Here is a 25,276-nt window from a genome sequence, read left to right as displayed (position 1 = left end):
CCCCCAGATCAAATGACACCAACCAATCCTGAAGTTGGAGGGCCTCAAGGATCTGAGAAAGGGTGACCAGCTTGAACTTGTCCTTCCTGAGGAACTTGTTCAAGTATCTCAAATCCAAGATGGGTCTCAGTACTCCGTCCTTCTTGGGAATCAAAAAATACGCGGAATACCAACCATTGTTCCTCTCCGCCACAGGCATTGGTTCTATAGAGCCTTTCTCTAGCAGGGTCAAAATCTCCTGCACCAGGAGTGGATCCGGAACCCTCAAAGAGTGCTTCGCGGGTGTATTGTTGTGAGGCCTTTTCAGAAAAGGAAGGCAGTAGCCGTGGGCTATTGTTTCCAGAGCCCAAGCATCTGAAGTAATGGCTCGCCACTCTTCTAGACTCTGAGACAGCTTGCCCCCACCGGTGAACAATGAGACAAGGCCTCTGAGCGTTTTTGAAGTGGCTGTGGCAGCGCCTGATGGCAAAGAGGCTGCTGCCTGAGTGGCTTTGGCACCTCTACCTTGTTTACCACGAGGAAACCTACATTGGCCCCTTTGACTGGCCATCCCTCTTGCTCTTCCAAATGAGGAGTAGTAGCAACAGGAACCCCTCCATTGCTGTCCCCTAGGACGAAAAGATGGAGGTTGACGAACAGCTGCGCCCAAAGGCTTGGCAGCAGCTTTGGGGGTCTGCAACTTCTGAAGGCTCTCATCAGCCTTGCTGCCAAACAGATGTGACTCGTCAAAGGGCATGTTGAGAAGATCGGACTGCACATCCGGTGCAAACCCCGACTTCTGCAACCACGCAAATCTGCGCATCACGGTGCTCGCGGCCATGGACCTGCTGACACTATCTGCAGTGTCCAACCCAGACTGAATGGATTCACACATGGCATCCTTGACTATCGCTAGAAAGCCATCCCTTTCTTCCCCTTCGAGAATATGCTCATCCGCTAACAAAATGCAATTCCACAGAGTGTGCGAAAACTTTGCTAAGGCACAGGTGGAGTTGGCCGACTTCAACGCCATACTCCCAGCAGAAAATACCTTGCGTGCCCATCTATCCATGCGCTTATCGTCCCTATCAGGAGGGATGATAGAGTACGCTGCCTGCTTCGAGGTGGCCGTAGCCGCCTGAACCACCAAACTCTCCGGACTGGGGTGTGTGGACAAGTAGCTGAGGTCGCTATGGGATGGGCAGTATTTCTTTGTGAACGACTTGTTCACCGCCGGAATACTCTCTGGGATGTTCCAAGTAGCGCCACCCTCTTTTGCAATGCCATATGAAAAGGCAACACCGGGTCAATGGACGGACCCTGATCCAGAATATCTGTCAAATCAGATCAAACTGTACCACAGGCCTGTTCCAGCCCAGGTACTCCACAACTCTCAGCATCAATCATTTGATAAGAAGAGTCAGCATGATCCCCTACCAAATTCCATCTCAGGGGACGTGTCAAGGCCACTGGCATCATGCAAGGACTGACCCAGATCCTCCATCCGACTCTCTTCAGAAAGGAGACACTCAGCAACACCAGGAGTCCCACATGGAAGACCAAAAGGCCCAACATCCTCCTCTGACCTTTCTTCGTCCTCATAAATGTCCTGGAGAGACTTAAAGAACTCCTTACTTGGGAGAGGAGTACACCTCTTCTCTTTAACAACCTTCTCAGACTTAGAGTTAGCTTTCCTAGGAGGGTCCACAATAACAGGGACCTCCACCGGTAAAAACGGCCCAGATGGCTCTGATGGCGTCGACAATGGCGCTGATGGCTTCGAGGGCCTAACCGGGGGCAATGACCCAACAGGCGCACCCATCAGGCATGGCACCGATGGCGTTGACGCCTTCAAGGGCTCCGAGGATTTCGCACCCGATGCCTTGTCCGAATGGGGCCTCGAGGCATCCGGTGCTTATCACGCCGTCCACCCGGACCCGAAGGCGCATGAGCATCCGGCCGAGACCGTTCCCTGCCGGCTTCATCAGAAGGCGCAGACGGAACTGTGCCTTGGGCTTGAAATATCTTTAACATCTGCACACGGGAAACATTTCACTGCTCCGGGGTCGAGGATTTAGTGGGGCAGGTTACATTCTTCAAGGAGGCGTCGTCCGAAGAGGACAAGGAAGGCGAAAGGTGACGTTGTTTCCTGGACCGCCGCGACAAAGAGGAAGAGTGGCGCGAACCACTGCGGGACGGGGTGCGCTTGGACTTCTTCCAACGAGGAGAGTCCCCTCTCGACTCATCGGTCGAAACACCAACCGACTTGGACTTATGGGGCTAGGACACCGTTCCTACCTTCAATTTCCCCTTAGGTTCACGCAAGGCCTTGGCAGTCAACGACTGGAACTTGGAGCAGTCATCCGTCGCGTGGTCCTCGCCCCCAGGCACCACAGACCAATTCTATGCAGATCTGTAATCGGCATCTTGGAGCCGCAGTCCCGACATTTCTTGAAGCCAGACCGCAGGGTCATCGGGCTAGAAGAAGAAGACATGATATGGTATACGAAACAGCAACAATGAGGTGTCGAGTTTTCAACGAAGCAAACACGTTTGCAGAAAAAACGGAACTGAGGCTATGGGCGCCGTGCGTGCTGCTTATAACATCCAATGACGTCACCCTCGACGGGGGCCTTCGAGGGACATCGACACAACGCCATCGACGCGACGCCATCAAAGCAGGGCGACCTCTGGCAAAAAAATTCCGAAGCAGCACAGCTGTGGCCATTACATGTCATAGATGAGGAATACGTTGGAGGACGCAATCCATTCAAAATAATATTTCAGCTTCGACACAGGAAGCAAGACAAATGAGCTTCTTTGGTAGGTTATCTTACCTGGGTCACTAGGTACCGGGTGCAAAGGTGTTGGAAGTAACAGACCCATCCATGATGTTATAAATAGTATTACATGATCTCACAAGACGCAAACCAATTAAATGCATACCTGAAGTCATCAGGAATATGGGGTGAACATCGGAGACACAAACGGCTGGCAATAAGTGGGAGCAAGAATATTTTTCTAAAAGGTAATCGACAGTCATATACCACTCATTCCTCAAAAGGAGTAGGATTCCAAATAGGGTGGTGAACAGATGAAACAATGACTTAAAAAAAACTACTGATGACCTGCAAAGCACCTTATTTGATTTGAATAGATTGTTTAGTATTACATACTTGCGCTTTGAGGAAGTAGAGGGTGGAGTCAGTAACCATCTAATCTTTTGGGAAATATCTTTTAAACTTGTGCCGTAACAGTGCCATGCATGACAGATTGTAAATCTGTATTCTTACAATGGATTTTTCACTAGCAATAACTATTCTGCGCCAGAACAAGGCTTTTGCAATATGGGCCCTACAGATGTGTCTGAAGCAGAGTTCAAATGTTACATATTATTAGCAGCAAATATGTTGCTTTAGCCTTAGATCTAGGTTTTGTATAGTCATTTATGCTATACATTGAACTCTATGTGATGAAAGGCTACATAAACGCAGTATAGGTCATTGCAATTGTTGACATACACCTACAACTATGCGAGAAGACTAAAATGAGCAAAAGTCTCCCTAGGGAATAGTTCAATATCACACAGCTGTTGAAGTCTCTAAATGAGGCAGTTTTCAGATGTTTGCCACAGATGAGATATTTGAATAGTTGTTGCGAGGATAGTCTACTACAATCTAGTTTTGGGGAGCCTGCCATCCAAAAGACCTACCTTTATTTGGTATCAGGTAATATTATCCCCACAAATAATGTCACCGGGAAAGGCCATAGGCAACATTATTTGTGGGGATAATTTACGGGATAAATGGGAGCGGGGGTTGTGGGGGTGATCCCACTACCTTTAAAGAAATATGGGGATTCCAGGGGTGTCCGCCGCAGGTTCCATGGGTTAATATCGCCGCAATAAACAGCGCCATTCTTGTATGGTGATATTTTTGCGGGGTTATTAACGCATCACTTTATTTGTGAGCCACTTGGTTTTTATGACTTGCATTGTGGATCTTAGTGGAGGCACCGTCGAGAGATAGTTTCTTCAAATATCCTAAACCTTTGTCGTAACCTTTCACACAATCACAAAGGGGAAGCTATCTTGGGCCTGATTCACAGAACGTTTTCCTATGGGAAACACTTCCATGAATAAAGCCCCTAATGTCACTGTAACAAATTGTTCAATGTGCATATCTGTGTAACACATAATGGCTGCCACATTAATTTTGGTGACTGGCAAAATGAAAGTACTCACCGACAAGTTTTATACGACCAGATGCAAGTAAAGTTTCATCATCCGCTCTGACGTTTGCAATTGAGTCCCGGACAAGCTGTTCAATGTGTTCAATGCCAACAACCTTTCCCGTTGCCCCCACCTGGAAAATAAACATCAACAGAGTAATCATTCTCTGATCGCAATCAGTTGTCTTTCTAGCCATGGACCTGGAGGCTCAGGATTTTTTGGTCACATGGGAAAATTGAACACAGTTTTTAGTTGCACTTAATATCCTCTTTCTTTGTGGTGTGAGGAACTAGTGGTGGCAACAGTAAAGACAGACACAAGTGAAAGCAGTTCAAGGGTGTTTATTAAACTGCGCAGGTAGGTTGGAAAAATACCTAATCTAAACCTAAATCTAAGATGGAAGCAAGCTATGACCATCAAATAATAATACGGCAGTCCTAGTGGCTTCTTGGCAAATAAAAGGGCCTATACTAAAAAAATATATATTGCCAATCCTTACAACTAAACACAAGAGAGTGTGGGATAGTGTTCACAAGAAAAAAGAAGTGTTCACAAATGATACGTCAGGATGTGGTAGCCGGAGGTCTCCCTTCCCCATGTTTTGAGCACGGGACAAGGCAGGACTCCTGAGCACAACACACGCTCTAGTTTTCCCAGCACGAGACTAAGTTCTGTTCTCGGGTATCAGGACCTCCAGTGTTTAATCTCTTTTCTACAGCAAGTCTCTTGCCTCCGAGGACCTGATGTATTCAAAATAACAATCAAAAATAACAATCAAAAAGTTCCTTTCCGCATGTACTTTGGGTGATGACTTCTCACCCCTGGATCCCCCTCTTCCGGGCTCAGATCCACTAAAGGTTCCTCGCGATATCAGGACCTTCGGTAGTTAGATCTCTTGCTTCCGAGGGCCTGGTATGTTCAAAAGCATATACCAAAGTTCCTTTCTTATTGCACTTGGGTGATGATTCTTCACCCGTGGGACGCCCTCTTCCGGACTCCCCCCTCGAATGTCAGCCTCCCTCCGTCGGGTTCACTGTGGCTTATATTCAAAAGATTTTCTCTGTTGTATTCACGTGTTGGTGGGTGATGGCTTTTCACCCCTGGATCTCCTCTTCCAAGCTCACACCTTAGTTTAGTTTAGTTTAGTTTGTTTATTTATAAAGCACGTCCGAACCCTCAGGTAGCTGGGCGCATAATCATGTGCACAGCAGAGTTACATATCGTTACACAAACATCATAATACAGCAGACAGAGCATACATTAGTCCAGGAGCACACATTAGACCTTCTCAAATGTTGCCAAATGTTTGCCTCCCTCTGTCGGGTTCACTACGGCTTTTGTCAGTGGGTGATGGCTTTTCACTCCTGGATCCCCCTCTTCCGGGCTTAGACCCCTTCTTGAATGTTTGCTTCCCTCTGTGGGGTTCACTATGGCTTTTCCTCAAAACAATTTCACTGGTGGCATTCACAAGCCTCAATGTCTTTTTAAGCAGTTCACTGTAGACATCCCTCTGTCGGGTTCACTCTTGTCAAACACACTTCATAGGGACTTCAGGCTACGCCCCTTTCCATCGGCATCCCTCCGTCGGGTTCACTCTTGCCAACTTTTTCTAATCACACAGTTCCTTCTCTTTTCTCACTATGCAGAATTCATCTCCCTTAGCTTTCCAATTACGTGCAGGTCAAAGACTTTCGACTGTACAGGAGGTTTTCCTACACCCCTGTATGACCACTTTGACCTTTTCCTTGCGGCTCTCCTAGGGCCTTCTGGTATCGGTAGTTTCAACACACGTGGGATCAACCAGAATCTCTCGAATGAGCACACAAGTGGTGCTGGACCCCTCTGCAGCTGGTTTTCCCTTAATGTTAACAGTTCTTTGAACTTCCCTTAATTTGCCATTTGCGACACTCATTCAACACAGTTGGGTTTCTTATCAGTTCTCCCCTCGACCCAGCGGCTGTGATGAACCACTTGGCTTTTCTCGTCTCTGGAGTCAAGGACGGTACCACGGTAACAAGTGTCTCTTCCGGTTCCGATTATCAGTGGAGGCGTGCCCCGTGTACTGTTGACATCTTCTGCAACACACGCTGGCTATTGTTTGCGGTCTTATCATTCCTTCCACTGAGGTTTCACGAATCTCGGACAGAAAGGGCAAGGTTGCTTCTCTCTTTGTCACCCTTTTCGGTTCTCGCTGCCTTTCTCCTCCTCCTCTTGAACTGACATGCTTGGATAGCCGTCTCGTCATGTGGTCTGCCTTGCTCTTAATGTGCTCTTGTGCTCCACTTTTATCCCTGTGGGGAAAGGAAAGGGCTGTCAGGTGTGTGTGGCTCTGGTCAATTGTCTGACTTTGCCTGACCCTGTGTTGGGACATGTCAGGAGAACGGCTCTAGTGTTAGTCCATTGTTTTTTGTGGTGTAAGAAAGTGTACATGTCGGAAAAGGGGGGGGAGGAGATTGTCTAAGTATCCTATGGTGTAGGATGCGGAAATGGTGTTATATGAAATTATAACCCTTGTACTAGGTGAGCTGGTAAACTCAGAAGGATGAGATTGGTAGGGTTTGTGAAACAAACGGGAATGACCGGTATTATCATCATGAAATGAACAAGGGGGATTGTGGGAACAATAGTGTTTTGTCAAAGTAGACTGGGTGTTCGGGAAAGAATAATCAGAGAGACGTGGAGACGAATGATTGGGAGTATTTGGGTAGGAAACAGGAAAACAGGGATTCTGTGAGTTGTGGTTTTCAAGTGCAATGTGGTTTGGGCTCCAGGGGGATTTACCAGATATGGAAGAGTCATTGGATTTGGATAAGGGAGATTCTTTAAGTGGAAGGGAGGTAGATGTGGAACACCCTACAAAAGCCTCAGGCACGTCGTCCTCCTCGCCTTCGTCCCTGGTACAGTACCGCGTCTCACCTGGGGTATTTCCCAGAGCACAACCTTGGGCCCCCCCATCAAGGTGATCCTCCCTTGCTCATCCACCCCCAGGGTTGGGATCTGAGAGCGCCAGCCCTTTCCTGGCCACCTGAATAAGAGATTCTCGAGGTCTACTCAGGAGAATACCCTCAGGTTTCTCACAGTGGACAACCCAGAGAGGATATATCCACCTGCTAATAAGATGGCCATTTGATTTGTAACATATATTACGTTTATTTTAGATAATTTATGAAGTTGAGGGGAGGGAGGTTTGCTGAGCAGCAATGCATATAGCCGCCTGAACGCAGACCTCTGCTCCTAGTAACATCCTAAATTTGAAATATCCTTTTGTTTGGCCCAATACCTGCTGATTGTTTATGCACCTGCTTGCGGACGCAGTTGTCCGGTTGCTGCCCCACTCCTGGCCTGATTTGAGGCCGCAGTACAGAGTAGGTAGCGGGTGAAGTTGCAACGTGGTGCACGCGAGGCTAGGAGCCGCACACGACTGCTGCCGCCCAGGGACTGGCGGCAAAGTGACCTCTAGGCGTTGAGGTGGCCTGCTTGTGGCAGGTGCTGAGGAGGGGGAGGCCTGCTGACATCCGCCGAAGTTCGGAGTGGCCGTCTGCAAGTTGGGGAGCCCGGGAAGTGCTGTGTGATCCCCCAATTGCCCAGCGCAGGTGGTTGGTGGGGCACGGGGGCTCTTATCACACTGCAAATGGCCCGTCCCCCTTTGAAGAACTTGGAGGTTGCTAGCGGCAAGGGTGGATTGTGTTGGGGATGATCCTGGTGCCACCCCCTACGGTGCTCTGCCTTGTCTGGAGCCTTTCGGCCCCCCAGGGAGGGGAGTCCTGACTGCATGTATAGTGTGGTCAACATCCTTGATTGCAGGGTGAACTGCTGACTTTGGCTGCTGCAAGGGCCACTGCATAGGGTCCCATCAGCAATACTCAGGACTTTAATTCGACATTGCCATGGGGGTAATTAGGCTCTACAGGAACCACTGGACTTTTGCAGGGGGTGCAAGCGCAGGTAAGTAACTATTTTATTAATCCCTGATCCCTGGGGGTGAGGTGTGGGAGCGCCCTGCGCACAGTGGTACTAAGATGTTGGGCAGTGGAGTCGGGTGAGTCTGTGCCTGGCGATTGCAGTTCTGTTATTCTTTGCAGGACTGCACTTCTAAAATCTCACCCAGCACGAGGCTGCATCGCCTTGGTACTCTCTGCCCTGCAGTAATGACTTGGGGAGCTGGGGAGAAACATGGACTGATGGACTCCTTCACCATCACCCCCATTAGGGGTGCGAGAGACCTGGCTGCCACCGCGGGTATGAAGCCTCTACTGGCAGATATGCAGTCTAGCTTTGCATCAGTTAATACTAAATTGGTGACATAGTTGCCAATATCAGTTCCCTCCGGCCCCATTTGGACAAAGAAAGCAGACGCATAACTGTAGCTGAAACACGGATTGGTAATCTGGATGACAAACTTTAGTCCCATGATCAGATACTAAAAAGGATTAAGAAGAAACTTTCTGATGTACGTGCAAAATGCAAAGATGTGGAATCACGAGAATGTGCCAAAAGGGCCTATTGAGAAATTTGTAGAGGATCTTCTGAAATCTCTTTCAGGATGTCCAATTTTCAGCGCAATTCCTGGTGGACCGAGTGTTAGGCAGAAACCTGTGCAGTTCCCACTGGGACCAATGCAAAAGATTTAAGACTACAGGTGTCTGGCAGTAAACCCACTTGGTAGCAGTCTGTAGCACACAGATTCACTTGGTAGCTGTGGCTGAGCAGTCAGACTTCCCTCAAGAAGAGTTAGGCAGAATACAGAGCATTCACAATAGGTCAAAAGAACACAGTAGAACAAGTAAACACTGACCAGAGCTTGGTGTAAAAGAGATATAATTATTTATTTAAAACCACATCTAGAAAAACACACAGGCACTAATAGTAAGCAATTCAAAAACACGGTCACTAAAAGATATCCACTCCCTTAGAAGAATTTTAGACAAGTCTTAAGTAAAGCCCCACTTATTTTCAGACAGCGGTGAGCGCTTAACACAGATGGCACTCTAATAATTTGTTTTAAAAGGGAGCGAAAAGCAGAGTATAATATGAAACAGAACACTTTCATAAGAACAACACAAGAGGGAAAGGCAAGTAAAACCGTGAAGTCAGAGTTCAGAAGGCCGGATCCACTTTAAGAGGATCAGAACGAAATGTGTCCAAGGTCACACGGTTGAAGTGCACAAGAGTCTTGCAAAGGTTCCAAAAGAGTTGGACCAAAAGAAAGGGACCAGTTAGAAGGTCAAGGCGGCCAGCCCAGTCCAGAAGGTTAATGGATTATTATTATCTTGTAGCAATCTTTAGAAAGGGAGGCCTGGCGGACACGGTACCTTAAAGTGGTGAGAATACTCCAGCGGGGGCAGTTGCTCCTGGCAGTGGATGCAAGTCGGTGCTTCGTCCGGGGGAAGAGAGGATCTCGTCGGGGAGGAAGACAGGAGTCCGTTGCACTGCCAGGGAAGAAACCAGCCGCGGAGTTCTCAGGTAAAAGGAGCGGTCCTTTTATTTGCGGTCCAGTGGTAAGTGGCTATCCAGTTGCCGGGGTGCTTGGCACGGGCAATTCGACCACAAGACGGCCTGGGATGCGAAGAGAAGGTAAACTGGTTGTGCCCACCAGTCAGGGGAAGAAGCCTCTCCAGCCGGGAGATCTTCTCTGTCGTCGGGAAGTGGTGAGTCGGTTCCGCAGGGCTCCACCGGTGGTGTCGTCGTGGTAGGTCGGCTCAGCTTCTCCCTCGTCGGATTCTCAGGTCCTGTGGTGACTTCTGAAGTTCCAGTCCCCAAAGCCCTGCTTTTATGCAGCACACCCCCATTCACTCAGCCTAGCTGTCAATCAAACATGCTAAGTGGTGAGCCGGCCAGCTCACCACTTGGGCCAATCACACAAGAGTGCGACTTGAGTTACCAAGGTAACTCAGTCCAGGGTGCCTAAAGCCCCTCCCACACCCCCTGTGGTACCCAGGCAGAGTGGCACCACTTTTGGAGGCTTCTGTGGAGAAGCCCGCCAAAAAGTGGAACAAAGGGCTCGACTTGGGTTGGAGTCACAGAAAAGAACACAAACGCCATTTTAGAATCGAGTCCTGGTAAAAAAATACCAATCGGCGAATTAATATTAAATAAATAAACCAGTGGTATGTTCGAGGCTATGAGAATTAAATAATTAAAGTTGGTAGCCTCGAACAATGGGAAAATCCCATAGGGATATATTCGCGGTCGAATATAAAAAGTAGTATCCACTGCCACCAGACAAAACTCGATCAGGGGGGATGGAGACGTGCCCCCTAGACTAACAGACCCCGGGGCAATCGAATTGCCCCGACCAGTACGTCCACAATAGGATGGTTTGTACTGGTTTCTGTTAATAATTTGGGACTAGTAAAGCCAATGGTGACTTTACATGCCCTGGGAGACAGTAGTCAGTCCCAGGGTATGGAGTCTATGGTGGGGTGTCACTATGACACCCCTGTGTTACTGCACGGAGGGTGCTGTGTAACGCACATAGAAAAAACACATGAGGCCCTATGGAGTAAAGGACCCCATAGCCCATAAAACACATTAACAGTCAAAGGAACACCATAAATCATGTCCAAGAGTGGGAGAAAAAGAGTCTCACTCTTGGCAGGAGAAAAAAACAAACTCCAGAAATCCAGCAAAGCTGCTGGGGGACTCACTAGGTTAGGAAATTCAGCCTAAAGAGAGAATTCTCCCTAACACCGAGACCATCGCACAAGGGCCCCTGCTCCAAAGTCTGGTGCGTCACCACGTACAATTGTTACACGGTTATTTAACTATCGGGACAGAGATCATTTCTGCGTCTATCCAAGGAACGGGGTTCACTCCAGTACCATTCATATCTAGCCAGACTTTTCCGGCTGGGGTGCAGGCAGCAAGGAGATCATATGATCCAGTGATCCGACAGCTATTTGAACGGCAAATCCAGTATGCTATCCTTTTCCCATCCAAGTTGCACATACAGCGGAGGCAATGCAATATATTGAGGCTTCAATCCCCCTCCCTGTGCGGCAAGCCTCGAACAGTACGTGACTGACTGCTGAAACCTCATCTGTTACGTTTCCTGCTCGGGTTGCTGAGTTCACAGAGTCCCTATTTGTTATGCTATCTTAAGTCCTAAGAACATATAATGATTCTATACTGGGTAGTTCTCTTGTTTTATGTTGAGTTGCTGCTTGCACTGTTTTCCTTGAATGTTCAGATAGGTTGGGAGGGGGATTACACGGACAGGTTGGAGGTGACTGTGAGGGTGGTGGCTGGTGGGAGGCTGAAAGGGGTTCATGTGGAACAGTTGACAGATCTAATAATTATTGCCATGATGCAGGATATAATGAAGTGGGGATAGGCTAATAGAATGTGGAACTATCTATGCCAGATTGTGATAATACTGGAGTATGTCAGCCTGTTTATTGTTTTACTTGGAATGTACGGGGGTGAATAACCCGGTCAAGACGATGAAGTTGCTGGCCTACTTGGCTAGACATTAACCCAAGATCCTGATGCTACAACAAACGCATGCACTCGGATCTACACACAAGTTGTTCGCCCCAAGATGGGGGCATCAAAAGTATTATACTAACTACTTGTCGCAGTCGAGGGCTGTGCTCACCCTTGTACACAACTTGATTCCATTCCAAATCACGAACAGCTGCATTGACCCTGGTGGCTGTTATGTGATAGTGTGGGGTAGGCTATTTGGTAAAGAGATTGTGTTAGTCAACACCTACGTGCCCAACATTGAAGACCCTGCATTGTACAGTTCAGTTATGAATATATTGGTACGGGCGACTGCCACTCCCCATCATCTGGGGTGGGAACTTTAACACAATCCTTCATGAGGTCCTTGATCGCTCTTCTACAGCTCTGCGTGCGCCGTCTGCTACAGTGCAGGCGCTCAACCAAATTATGCACCACCTACAGCTATCTAACATTTGGTGGTGTCTACATCCTAATGGGAGGGAGTATACATTTTACTCAACAGTACATGACACAATGTCAAGAATAGATTATTGGCTCCTCTCCTCTGAGTTGGTCAAGGACGAGCAGTGGTGTGAGATATTGCCGCGCACATTGTCCGACCGTACTCCTGTGGCACTATCCGTTATATTGGACCAGCAGCTGCGGCCCCGCCCCTGTGGAGAATGTCACCGTCCATGTTGCTGGATCCTGGGCTTGTTACTACCCTTCAGGATAACACTGATTACTTTTTTGTGACCAATACTGTGTCTGTGTCTTGTATTCCACTGTATGGGAAGCGTTTAAAGTATGGTTGCGGGGGATGTTCCTGTCGGCCTATGCGGGGTGCTTAAATCCATTAGGGCTCAATTGGGTGAGGTGGAAGGGCAGGTGCGACGGATGGAAAACGAATATTGAATGACAAAGGATGGAGCACTGTTGGGGATGATCAAAAGGAATGTGTTGAATTTCCAGGAATTCGCTGACAGAGAGATGATGTACATGGTTAAGCCACTGAAGGCCCAAAATATGGGGAGGCAGATAGGCCTGACAGGTGTTTGGCTAGGTTGGTTAGATCAGAGAGTAATGCACAGTGTATTACTACTATTTGGGAAACCTCAGGGGAGGTGGTTGTCACTAATGAGGGCATAAATATTGTATTTCAAAATTACTATGCTAAGCTATATACTAATGCCGATGCATGTTCTGAGGCAAGCCTAGAGAAGTATTTAACTGATATAGTGCTCCCTGAACTTCCCGAAGAGGCCAGGCACGCTCTTGATCGTCCTTTATCGGTTGAAGAGGTTTGTGACACGCTAGCAGCCTTGGTGTTCGGCAAGGTGCCAGGGTCGGATGGCCTTGGGTCAAATTATATAAGGAGTTTAGGGCTACATTGGCCCCCGGTGTTACGCTCACCTGGCACCCACAGGGGCGTCGATCGGACCAGGACTGCTGCGGCCTCCTCCAACGTGATGCGTAGTGCAGAGATGACAGACTGGACTGGCCCTACTAATCTCGTCTGCTTGACCCGTAGAAGGATTCTCCTGCAAGTGGAGAGAGGAATTTAGCCACCCGTGGATTCTAGCGATGGCACCTTCCTGCGCTCCCCACTAATCACCTCCGAAATCCCCTTCCAGCACTCTCACCTTATATTCTTGAAAGATGAGCTTTCCATCCTGAGTGGAATGCACAGGCACGTAGATACCAGTTGCTTCACTGGTTAGAAGGCGTTGGGGAGTTCCCGACGAGAGTTGACTCTGAGGTTCCTGGCGGAGACCAGTAAATATAGAGTTCATAGACTTCAATATGTCCGATGTTCACTCTTGTCCCATTCCTTTCTTATCTTGCAGTGGACTTCTAGAAAAGATGGTCTCGTGGCGGTAGATGACGTTCAGGTAAGAGTCTGTATTACCCGATGCTGTCCGGTAAATGATGCATGTATTTAACGTGTTGATTTCTCTCCATTTTCAGATGCAGCGTTTGAAGATGTGGAGAGTTAAAGAATAATGCCTCCAGTGGTAAATCAGGTAAGTCTATGGTGGTAAGAGAGATTGTATTTGTTGGCTCTTTCGGCTCACCTGGTTATTTCTTTGTCGCCAGATGCCGGAGCCCGGCGAAGAAAAAATGGAGGCAGCGCCGGATGGAAAGGTGCTATGAGGACTGGTGAGTATGGCGCGGCGCTGCAACTGGCGATGCAACGCCAGTAGAAAAAATGTCCTTTCCAGGTGCTGAGACATGATGGTTCCGGAATCAGGTGAGAAACTGGAGTAAAGTTCGTTTTCTAACCTTGCCTCTTCTTTCCTTCTTCTCTAGGAGCTCCAGATTCAGGATGGGGTTGGCAGAGGTCTGGATGCTGACTTGCAGGCACGGTGAGCTTTACGCTGCTGGATGCAGAATAACGCGAAGCGTGTGTTGCTGGTCAGGCGTGGTTTAAATAGTCTCAAAGGTAGTCCCAGGTAAGAAGTCCCTAGAACCACACCCGAGTAGAAAATAGTACCTGTAGTAAAATAGTCCCTTCAAGGCTTCACATTGGATTGGAGTCATTTGCAGCATGGTCTGCCTGAGGTAAGTAAAGACTATGAGCCTAGCGCCTAAGGCGCCAGGACTGAACCCAGATAGCCCCTAGCAGGGGCTGCTGAGGTTTTAATAAAGGTCTAGATGCCTGCTCCCGGTGCTGATGGGCTTGGTCCCGATGCCTGGGGGTAGGCATCATGACAGCACTCCCCCCCAAGGCCCCTCCTAAAGTTGTTTTTCCCCTGGGCCCTGGTTTGTCTGGGAAGTTCCGATGAAATCTTTTCACCAACCAAGGTGCATGAACGTGGTCACTGGGCTCCCATGACCTTTCTTGTGGTCCGTAACCTTTCCAATCGATTAAATAAAAAAGTTTTGATTTAACCATCTTAGAGTCCAGGATATTTTTTACCTCAAATTCAGGTTCTCCATCTATCAGGATGGGGTCAGGTGGTTTGGTTAATCTTGTTCCGGGTTGAACTGGTTTTAGAAGTGAAAAATGAAGGACAGGATGGATCCGCATATTAAAGGGTAGTTCCAATTTGACGGCCACCGGGTTGATAATGGCCTTAACGGTGTAAGGTCCCAAATACCTAGGATTAAAAGTTCGAGTTCCTTTTAGAGGTATGTGTTTTCGTAGCCAGCCAAACTTGATCTCCAATTTGGTATTGGGGAGTGTCACTTCTATGTTGATCAGCATTTTTCTTGTATTTCTCTTTTGCTTGTTTCAAATGTTCAGTTGCCTCCTTAAAGGCTTGTGTAATAGTAGAGTGCAGATGGGTCACTGCCAGCATTTCTAAGTGCTGGGGTCAATCGAGTTCTGAAGTTTGAGGATGATGTCCATACATGGTATAAAAGGGGCTTTGTTCGGTTCCTGAATGTACTGAGTTATTGTATGCGTATTCAGCAATCCATAAAATTTCCTTCCAATTGTTTTCGGTCTGGTGTAGCATGCAACGTAGGTACTGTTCAAGAGTCTGGTTGGTCCTCTCCGTATGACCATCGGTGTGGGGATGGTGACTGGTTGATAACCTCACGTCGATTTGCGCCAATTGGCAACATTTCTTCCAAAATTGCGAAATGAATTGACTACCTCGGTCAGAGACCAATACGGAAGGAAATCCATGTATTCGAACAATGTTTTCAACGAATTCCTTGACCAAAATTGAAGCGGAAGGTAATCCCTTTAAAGGAATGAAGTGGGCCATCTTGGAAAAAAGATCAACAATAACCAGAATGGTCTTAAACCCATTACACGGAGGCAGATCTGTAATAAAGTCTAAAGACAAAGTGTGCCTGGGTGCGGGTGGAATATCCAAAAGTTGTAAAAGACTGGCTGGCTTTTTCTTTTGACTTTTGTTTTGGGCGCAGATACCACAAGATAGCACAAATGATTTTACGTCTTTTCGCCAGGTGGGCCACCAGAATTGTCTTTTAATTTTAGCTTCAGTCTTTGCAATACCTGGGTGTCCTTCCATCAGAGCATCATGGTAATTGCGATGACTAGTTCTTGTAGTTCTTTGAGTGGTAGAAATAGACGCCCTTGATAATAAGGTAAGTCATTGATGACTGAATAATCATGGCCCTTTTTCACCCATTGTTGCAGGGCTGCTGAATCGAAAAGTTGTTGGATTTTTAAATGAATATCTTCTAGAGTCTGTAGAGTAGTCATACCAAGAATTCTTTGTTCTGGAATTATAGGCACCGGTTCTGGGTTCGAATATGCTTCTCCCATCCCTATTCGGGACAAGGCATCTGCCTTACCATTCTTGCATCCTGGTCGATAAGTGATCACAAAATCGAATTCGGCAAGGCATAATGCCCATCGAAGTTGACGCGATGATTGGGCCTTGGCTGTCTTTAAATACTGCAGGTTTCTGTGATCAGTGATTACAGTAATGGTGCGCCTTGCACCGAGAAGATAATGCCGCCAAGCCTTGAAGGCGGATTTGATGGCTAACAACTCTTTATCGGTAACCGCATAGTTTAACTCGGGGGGCTGAAAACTTCCTGGACCAAAATGCTACTGGATGAAGTTGACCGGTTTCAGGATCCTTCTGGGACAGGACAGCTCCCATGGCTAAACTGGATGCATCGGTTTTGACTACATATGGGAGCTCGAGGCGTGGATGCTTCAAGACAGGTGCCGACGTGAATTTCAATTTCAGCTCTTGGAAGGGCTTTTCAGCCTCCTCGGTCCACAAGAAGTGTTTGTTTTTTCGCAAAAGTGCTGTGATGGGGTGTACAACATGTGAGAAGTCAGGAATAAATCTGCGGTAGAAATTAGCAAATCCAAGCATGCTTTGTACCCCTTTAGCTGAACTTGGTGATGGCCATTTGAGAATTGCGTTCACCTTTCGAGAGTCCATTCGGACTCCTTTTGGAGTCAGGATAAATCCAAGGAATTCAACTTCTGTAGCATGAAAAACACATTTTTCCAATTTTGCATATAACTTGTGCTGGCGTAGTTTCTCGAGGACTGCACGAACGTGCTTAACATGGTCTGATTCCGAGGAGGAGTATACTAGAATGTCGTCGATGTATACAACAACACAGACGTCAATGAGTTCACGAAGGACATTGTTCATAAAATACTGGAAGGCTGCTGGTGCATTGCACAACCCGAAGGGCATCACCTGATATTCGAATAATCCGTACTTGGTACGAAAGGCAGTCTTCCATTCGTCATCCTTTTTTAAATGTACCAGATGATATGCCCCTCGGAGATCTAATTTAGTGTAGATACAAGCATCATTTACTTGGTCTAGTAATTCGGGGATCAGAGGCAATGGATATCGGTTCTTCACCGTAATCTGATTTAATGCGCGGTAGTCTATACACGTTCTGAGGTCACCTTCCTTTTTAGGTACGAAGAATAAAGCTGAGGATGCAGGGGACTTGGAAGGACGAATGAAGCCGTTAGCGAGGTATTGATCCAAGTATTGTCGTAGGTGTAGGTTTTTGGGTTCCGTAAGGGTGTAGATTCTACTGCATGGAGGTTGCACACCGGGTATGAGGTCGATTTGACAATCGTATGATCTGTGAGGTGGTAAGGTGTTTGCCTGTCCTTTTTGGAAAATGTCCTGGAATTCTAGGTATTCCTGAGGTAACTGCACGACTGGATTAGTGACTGTGGCCAGGCCTTTGTTCAATGTTTTTCCAGGTAACAGGTGTGTGCACAATCCGTGAAGGTTATTCTCTTCTCTCGCCAATCAATACAAGGATTATGTGTTTCCAACCAAGGTATCCCCAGTATTATTTGGAACTGCGGGGCTTTGATTAAATCAAACACAATAGTCTCTCGATGCCCATCTTGACCCAGCAATGTCATCTCTGTAGTAGAATGAGTTACAGGCCCAGAAGAAATTTCAGCTTTGTCGACTGTGGTGATGACATCGGAAGTGGTCCTTTTGCAGAGAGGTAGATTCATCCTAGAAGCCAATTTGTGGTCCATATAGTTTCCTACGGCTCCGCTATCGATGTATGCCCTTACTGCGTGTATACGTGACAGCTGCCTTGGATCAATAAGGTCCATTGGTATGATTAGGTGCGAGGTCTGAGTGTTCTTCTTCAAGCTCGGCAAGCGGACCTCTACGCTTGTCGGGCGTGGTTGTTTCCCGAGTCAGGCGCTGTTTGATTTTTAACAGCAACTCGAGCTACTTTCTTGGATGGTTTTATAGGGCAATCCCTTAGAAAATGTCCTGAGGCCCCACAGTACAGACACAATTGCATCTGCCGTCTCCTTTCTCTTTGAGTTAGAGGTCCCTTAACCCCCCCGATCTGCATAGGTTCTGATGCATCTGTTCCTTTGGGGTTAACATTAGGTTTAACCAATACCCGATTCTCGAACTAAGCTCGATCAGCCTTTCTATTCTGAAGTCGGTGGTCTAACTGGACCACTAAGTCTATATATTCTGCGCAATCCTGAGGTGGGTTCACGACTTGGGCCAAAACATCTTTGAGTTCACCCCGAAGTCCACGATGAAATAATGTGACTCGTTTTTCTTCTGGCCACCCGGTTTCCACCACTAACCTATCGAAGGTTGCGATATAGGTTAGCAGATCCCGATTACCTTGTCGTAGGGATAAATGTTCGTTATCCAGGGCCTGTCCTTGTGAATGTCTGGCGAATAGTTTTTCCATGCTCAATTGAAAACCCTGAAAATCCCGAAGAAGAGGGTCATCCTGGTTGACTAGTGGAATTGACCAATCCGCTGCGCTACCATTAAGGTATGATAGTACAAAGGCAACTTTAGCTTGATCGTTTGGGAAAGCTCAAGGTCTGCATAAAAAGTGCAAGCGGCATTGGTTCATAAACACGGCGAACCTTTTTGGGTCCCCAGCAAAACGTTTGGGTAGAGCTAAACGAATGCTCCCTGGTAGAACCACTTGCACAGAATTGCTCGATGAAACAGGAGTTGGATTCCCCCCCGAGTCCAGGTAGCGGTGTTTGCCCAGCTTGGTTTTGCAGCAGTTGTCTAGCAAGATCATCAGTGCGCTCTTTTGACATGATCAGTTCCCTCCTGAGGGCATTAGTTTCTTGGCGCGTGGAGTGCACTTCAGCCCTAAGTTCCCCTAACAATTGGGCTAGTTGGTCGGTTTCTGAGGTTTCCATGGCGCCCGGGTGGGTGTTTGTAGATAGGCTTTGCGTTCTGTTACGCTCACCTGGCACCCACAGGGGCGTCGGTCGGACCCGGACTGCTGCGGCCTCCACCAACGTGATGCGTAGTGCAGAGATGACAGACTGGACTGGCCCCCCTAATCTCGTCTGCTTGACCCGTAGAAGGATTCTCCTGCAAGTGGAGAGAGGAATTTAGCCACCCGTGGATTCTAGTGATGGCACCTCCCTGCGCTCCCCACTAATCACCTCCGAAATCCCCTTCCAGCACTCTCACCTTATATTCTTGAAAGATGAGCTCTCTATCCTGCGTGGATTGCAGGAGCGTGCAGATACCAGTTGCTTCACTGGTTAGAAGGCATTGGGGAGTTCCGGACGAGAGTTGACTCTGAGGTTCCTGGCGAAGACCAGTAAGTATAGAGTGCATAGACTTCAATATGTCCGATGTTCACTCTTGTCCCATTCCTTTCTTATCTTGCAGTGCAGTTCGAGAAAAGATGGTCTTGTGGCGGTAGATGGGGTTCAGGTAAGAGTCTGTATTACCCGATGCTGTCCGGTAAATGATGCATGTATTTAACGTGTTGATTTCTCTCCGTTTTCAGATGCAGCGTTTGAAGATGTGGAGAGTTAAAGAATAATGCCTCCGGTGGTAAATCAGGTAAGTCTATGGTGGTAAGAGAGATTGTATTTGTTGGCTCTTTTGGCTCAAATGGTTATTTCTTTGTCCCCAGATGCCGGAGCCCGGCGAAGAAATGATGGAGGCAGCGCCGGATCGAAAGGTGCTATGAGGACTGGTGAGTATGGCGCGGCGCTGCAACTGGCGATGCAACGCGTGTAGAAAAAATGTTCTTTCCAGGTGCTGAGACGTGATGGTTCCGGAATCAGTTGAGAAACTGGAGTAATGTTCGTTTTCTAACCTTGCCTCTTCTTTCCTTCTTCTCTAGGAGCTCCGTATTCAGGATGGGCGTGGCAGAGGTCTGGATGCTGACTTGCAGGCATGGTGAGCGTTACGCTGCTGGATGCAGAATAACGCGAAGCGTGTGTTGCTGGTCGGGCGTGGTTTAAATAGCCTCAAAAGTAGTCCCAGGTAAGAAGTCCCTAGAACCACACCCGAGTAGAAAATAGTCCCTGTAGTAAAATAGTCCCTTCCAGGCTTCACGTTGGATTGGAGTCATTTGCAGCATGGTCTGCCTGAGGTAAGTAATGACTATGAGCCTGGCGCCTTAGGCTGCTGAGGTTTTAATAAATGTCTAGATGCCTGCTCCCGGGGCTGATGGGCTTGGTCCAGATGCCTGGGGGTAGGCATCATGACACCCGGACTGTTGCAGGTATGGGAGGAATCATTAGAATAAGGGGTACTGCCGGCCTCCGTTAGAGAAGCCATCATTACTGTATTATGTGAGAGACCTAGGGGTATTCTCCCATGTAGACCTCGAGAATCATCTATTCAGGTGGCCAGGGGAGGGCCATCGCCTTTCGATCCCAATCCTGGGGGTGGACAAGCGAGGGAGGATCACCTTGGTAGGGGAGGCCGGGTTTGCCCTCAGGAGACTACCCTAGGAGAGACGCTGTATTATAATAGGATGATAGGTGAAGAGATCCCAGAAGCCTTTATGGGTTATGCAGCTCCCATTACCCCTAACCCCAGAGAGTGACAAACCGATTATCCTAAAACAGCCCCAGGGAAAGGGCAAAACGGGGTAAGACAGAGACAAAATCTCAATTCCAACGCTTCTTTGTTTTTCCCCAGTTCAGATCATGGGAAGGGTTATTTAGGCCCAGGATCACATGGGTAGGAAAGGGAGTAAGTTAATTCAAAGAGAATCACCTTTTTCCCACCAAACTAGGGCCAGGGGGTCTCACCCTATCCTTTACCAATCACCTTATAATGAGAAAGAACAACATGGGGAAAGTAAAGGAAACCTACCCTAGAAAGAACTCAAGCTGTCCCACTAATAGAGTCAGGCAGGGTCAGGCAGATAATCATGACCATTTACACCTGACTGCACTTGACTGTTGTGGTTTTACAGAGATTGATGAGCGAGCTGGAGAGGCATTTTGGACCAGAGAAGCAATTGCTCGTTCCCTTGGGCCATGTGCCGGGCCCAAGGGTGCCTGAGGGGCAAGTGGCGAGATCCTGACCTTGACCCAAAGCATCCTGGAGAGACCGTTCGCCAGTGCTACGCTACCCGGTGAGTTTCGAATGACAGAGAGAGAAACTCAGGCGCGTGCGGGTGGCTGGACGCCGCAGAGTGAGAGCGCTCCGTCGAGAGGTCTACAACCTCCAGTGCAGAGGTCGTGTCGTCACTGTCACCTTCGTCACATTCAGCGGCCGCGGGCGAGGAATCAGCGTTCAACACTGCATAGGCTGCCCACCTTTTGACCTTGCACTCCTTCAGAGTTTTAGGGTGGAGGAGCTTGCAGGCTGCGCAACCAGCTTCGTCGTGCTCGAGGGGTAAGCAGCGGTTACACCGCTTATGTCTATCCTTCCACAGGAACTTGCCTTTACAACCCGGGCAAAATTTAAATGGAGTCCTTTCCATAGCTGAGGACATTACCAGTGACGACGACCAAAAAGATAAGGTGGGAGAAAGGGAAAGGCATTCTCAGTATGAGGCAGAAATGTTCACCCCGACCCCTTTCTCCCTACTGTGTAGGCCTCGAAGGCTTGGCCACGTGGTCGGCAGTGCCGATGGGATCACCATCCGTCGAAAGTCTTGTCTCGGCGGAGATCCGGAACGGCCGTCGAAGAGAGGGCCGGTAGGTGATATTATAAGACAATAATTAAACAAATCGACCAAGGTCAAGTGGACAAAGGCAATGTCTCTTTACGAGCTCCGCTTAAGGCAACCAGTATTCTGGGCGGAAAAAAACAATCTGAGGGACCTCGACGCGTGAGGGATTTCAGGTATACTGCACGTCACTATAGGAATAGTGTTACAGACACGCCTATGCCGACGTCCCCTTTCGGTCCCCGAAAGACAAGATGCAATACTCTGCGGTGACCACTGGATGTCTGACTATATGCACAGCATGTGATGATTCTAAGCAGATTAACAAACATCAGAAAGGTGCTATATAAATAAACAATATCATACCATACCTCTTCCACGTACTTGTGGACCGTGTGTAAGGACTCCAGGTCTTCGTCGTCCGTGGACAAAACTTCCATGGTTTGGGCTACGGCCTGTGACTGATTCGGGGCCTCCCTGCCCCACTCCTTTTTTTCACCCAGAGGGGCTGGAACAGGGTTCTAAGACGGTGTCCCCTTTTCGGCATGCCAGCAGACTTTGCCAAATCACTGCGGTGGTTTCATGCCTCAGGGGCAGGGATACCTTCTGCGCTGCAGGGTCTACCTTCCCAGGAACAGCCCCCTTAGCCTTTGTGAGAGCAGTCGCCAATAGCTCTATTGTCGACAAAATCTTATCCTGTGCCGATTGGGCCTTTTTGGGCAGGTCAGCCTTCTTCTCCTCCATCCGTGGCTTCTTTGGCTTTTCCTGCAGTTTAGCCGGGTTGCACAATTTCTTTTTTGAGGAGGAGCTTGATTGCTGGGTGGCAATGGAGGCAGAGGGTGATGTCGATCGCACCCTGTCCACTTCAGGACCCGTTTCTGCAGCGACCCCGGTGGACGCAGACTTGCGGTTCTTGGTCTTGTCTTGAGCCCCCACGGTGAGGCACCCTGAAAGGATTTAGAAGACTGCTTCTCGGACCGGCTGGTCCTGGGTGAGGCGTGACCCTGCTCAAAGCACGGGGCAGATACCTTGGCGTTCAGCCACGCCGCCAGTCTACTGTGCCTATCCTTCGTCATCTTCTTGGAGAAGCCAAGACATATTTCCCATTCTCCTTCCTTGTGATCTGGATGCAGGCAGTAGAGGCACTGCAGGTGCTTGTCCTCAACAAACACGCTGAAATTCCCTGTCGACGGATCCCCCGTGTCGGTAGACGGAGAAGAGAGCACACCGTTCTTTTGGAACAAAAATAGAACCTTTTTTCTGTCGAAAACACAAAAAAGCGTACAAGTAGCTTGCAGAGCACACTTGAGGACTCCCAACACTGAAGCGTGCAGTAAAAATCTGAAGATGGCTGCCAGAGGAGGGGCTTAGGGAGAGGGCTGTCATTGGATGGGGGCAGTATGACCCAGAGGACAGTGATTAGTTTAAAGGAGAAATACAGTTTATATGTGAAAGTGAGACTCTTTTTCTTTTACAGAGGATTCTCAGCCTGGCGACAGGGAATATTCAAGAGCATGTGAATCCATGCCAGACCCCATGTTGGAGAAGGAAAATGACAGTTTAAAGGTGCAAGGAAGCAGGGCAAAGGAAAAGAAGTGCACATGTGAACAGCCAAAGACAGAAGTGAGTGAAGCAGAAGGGTGCAAGAAGCACAATATAGCAGTTAGGTGCAAGAGGCACAGAAGCAGTATAGATTGGAAAAGAGCAGTGCATGCACGTGCCACAAAGTGAAAGGAATAAAAGACAATGCAAGTGTGCATGATAAAAACACCTGAAGCTAAACGCTACCAAGTAAAGTGCAAGTAAGAAATAAAGAGAGGGGCAAAGGATCAGAGTGGTCGCAGTAAGGCAAAGCAAAGAGCCTGGCGTTTTCCAAAGCCTCTGATTCTACCTCATGAGAAGGTTGTATGTAAGAAAAGCTGTAAATAAGGAAAATGCATATCCTGACCAGCTGAATTTGTGTTTAGATTTAGAGGGGCATAAGCTTGGGGAAGGGCACCCTGAGAAACCTAAAAGGAACTGTGATATATTTTGTTTTGGGTTGAAAGTTGGAAGAGGCCTGTGCTTGGGGAAGGGAACCTTGAGAGGCCTACTTAAGAAATCAAAGTGCACCCTGATAAAACTGACTGTGTGTTTGAAAGCTGGAAGGCGCCTGAGCTTGGGGAAGGGAACCCTAAGAGGCCCTGCTAAGTTGAAGACTTACTAGTTTACTTCATAGTGTTGAAAGGACTGAATTGTGGGGAAGGGAACCCCAAGAAGCTTAAAAGGAAAACTGTGATAAATGTCTTTTGTGGCGCTTGAACCTTGAATAAGTTGGAGCTTGGGGAAGGGAAACTCAAAGAACTCAAAAGACACGGAGGAACTCACTGCAAGGACCCTGTGGCAAGGTCTTGTAAACACCCCTGTTTTATTGAACTCATTTTGGTAAACTTAAAGAGCCACCGGAAACCAAACCCGGTTTTCCCAATTTTTCTGTTGAACCACTAGTTTTCATTTTTGACAAAAGACCCCCTAACAGATTTCTGTATAGAGTGAGGACAAGGATAGGTTTAGACACAGACAGACTTTTTATTTGGACTTTCAGACATTGATGGCCCTTAGAAACATAATTTCAGGGAAACATCCCTTTAGAATTAGGGTTAGGTAGCTAGTACACCAACCTTGAAACTTTAAATAAAGGTTTTGAAATCTTACTTTCTGAGTCTGTGTCTCTCTTGTCACCAAGCCTGTATCACAATTATTCAAGCCCAATAAACCCCTTAATGAGGTCTCTACATACAGGCCGTTGTCCTTAAAAAATGTAGATGCAAAGGTGTTTGCTAAAGTGCTGGCAACTCGACTGCTTCCATACATGGCCCAGTTTGTCCCCCCGGACCAATCAGGATTTATTCCCATTAGGTCCATGGCACTGAATGTTAGGCGATTGTTCTTCCTTATATCTGAACTCAACCCACAGGCCAAGGCTGTTGCCTCTTCATTAGATGCTGAGAAAGCTTTTGATTCAGTGTCGTGGATGTATTTATTTAAGGTCTTGAGGCGTTTTCAGTTTGGTCACTACTTCATTAATGTATGGTTACTGTACTCCCATCCCACGGCTAGGGTTCACACTGATCCTAATGTGTCACAGTTGCTGCAGTTGGGTAGGGGAAGGCGACAAGGTTGTCCCCGTTCCCCTCTGCTTTTTGCACTCACCATAGAACCTTTGGCTACATGGATACGAGTGATGCATCGACATAGGGGCATCAGTATATCGGGACCACCACAGGTGATCTCACTGTATGCTGATGATACCTTCCTATTTGTCAGAGAACCGGAGACAAATCTAGGGCCTTTGATGGATACAGTAAATTAATACTCTAGATACTCTGCGTATAGGGTGAATAGGTCAAAGTCGGAACTGTTCCTGCCTAGTGGCTCCACCGGGGGGATAATGAGTTCTAAGTGGGTTCCCTCGCACTTCAGGTATCCTGGCATCATGGTTTCCAGATTGCAGCAATCGCTTTACTCCGATAATCATGCGGGTTACTTGCAACAGCTTGGTGCTAAGCTTTGCGTCTCGGATGGACTCCCTATCTCACTGTATGGACGGCTTTATTTGCTGAAAATGATAGTACTTCCCAAATTATATTATTTCTGCAATGTGCCTGATCTGGCCAGGGAGGGAGTATTTTAAGCGACTGAGGTCGCTTGTGGTGGGCTTTGTGTGGGGGAATGGTGCTGCTAGGATTAGCTGGGAACAACTTCTAGAACCGTACGAGCATG

The 25,276-nt window shown here is 47.9% G+C and overlaps 1 protein-coding gene across 11 annotated transcripts in view; it reads right to left on the bottom strand.

The window, feature by feature from the left end:
- LOC138526830 (protein-L-isoaspartate(D-aspartate) O-methyltransferase-like) overlaps positions 1 to 25,276 on the bottom strand; it is a 1,059,036-nt gene that overhangs the window by 284,492 nt on the left and 749,268 nt on the right. For all 11 annotated transcript variants that reach the window (XM_069637551.1, XM_069637552.1, XM_069637546.1 and 8 more), the window contains one exon: positions 4,223 to 4,343. In XM_069637551.1, the coding sequence (XP_069493652.1) occupies positions 4,223 to 4,343 (121 nt within the window). The remainder of the gene's footprint in view (positions 1 to 4,222; positions 4,344 to 25,276) is intronic.

The sequence above is a fragment of the Ambystoma mexicanum genome, chromosome 14 (genome assembly GCF_040938575.1).
Source record: "Ambystoma mexicanum isolate Mex_15411 chromosome 14, UKY_AmexF1_1, whole genome shotgun sequence".
NCBI lineage: Eukaryota > Metazoa > Chordata > Amphibia > Caudata > Ambystomatidae > Ambystoma > Ambystoma mexicanum.
The sequence above is the reverse complement of the archived record's forward strand: the minus strand, read 5'-3'. Positions and strand labels throughout refer to the sequence as shown.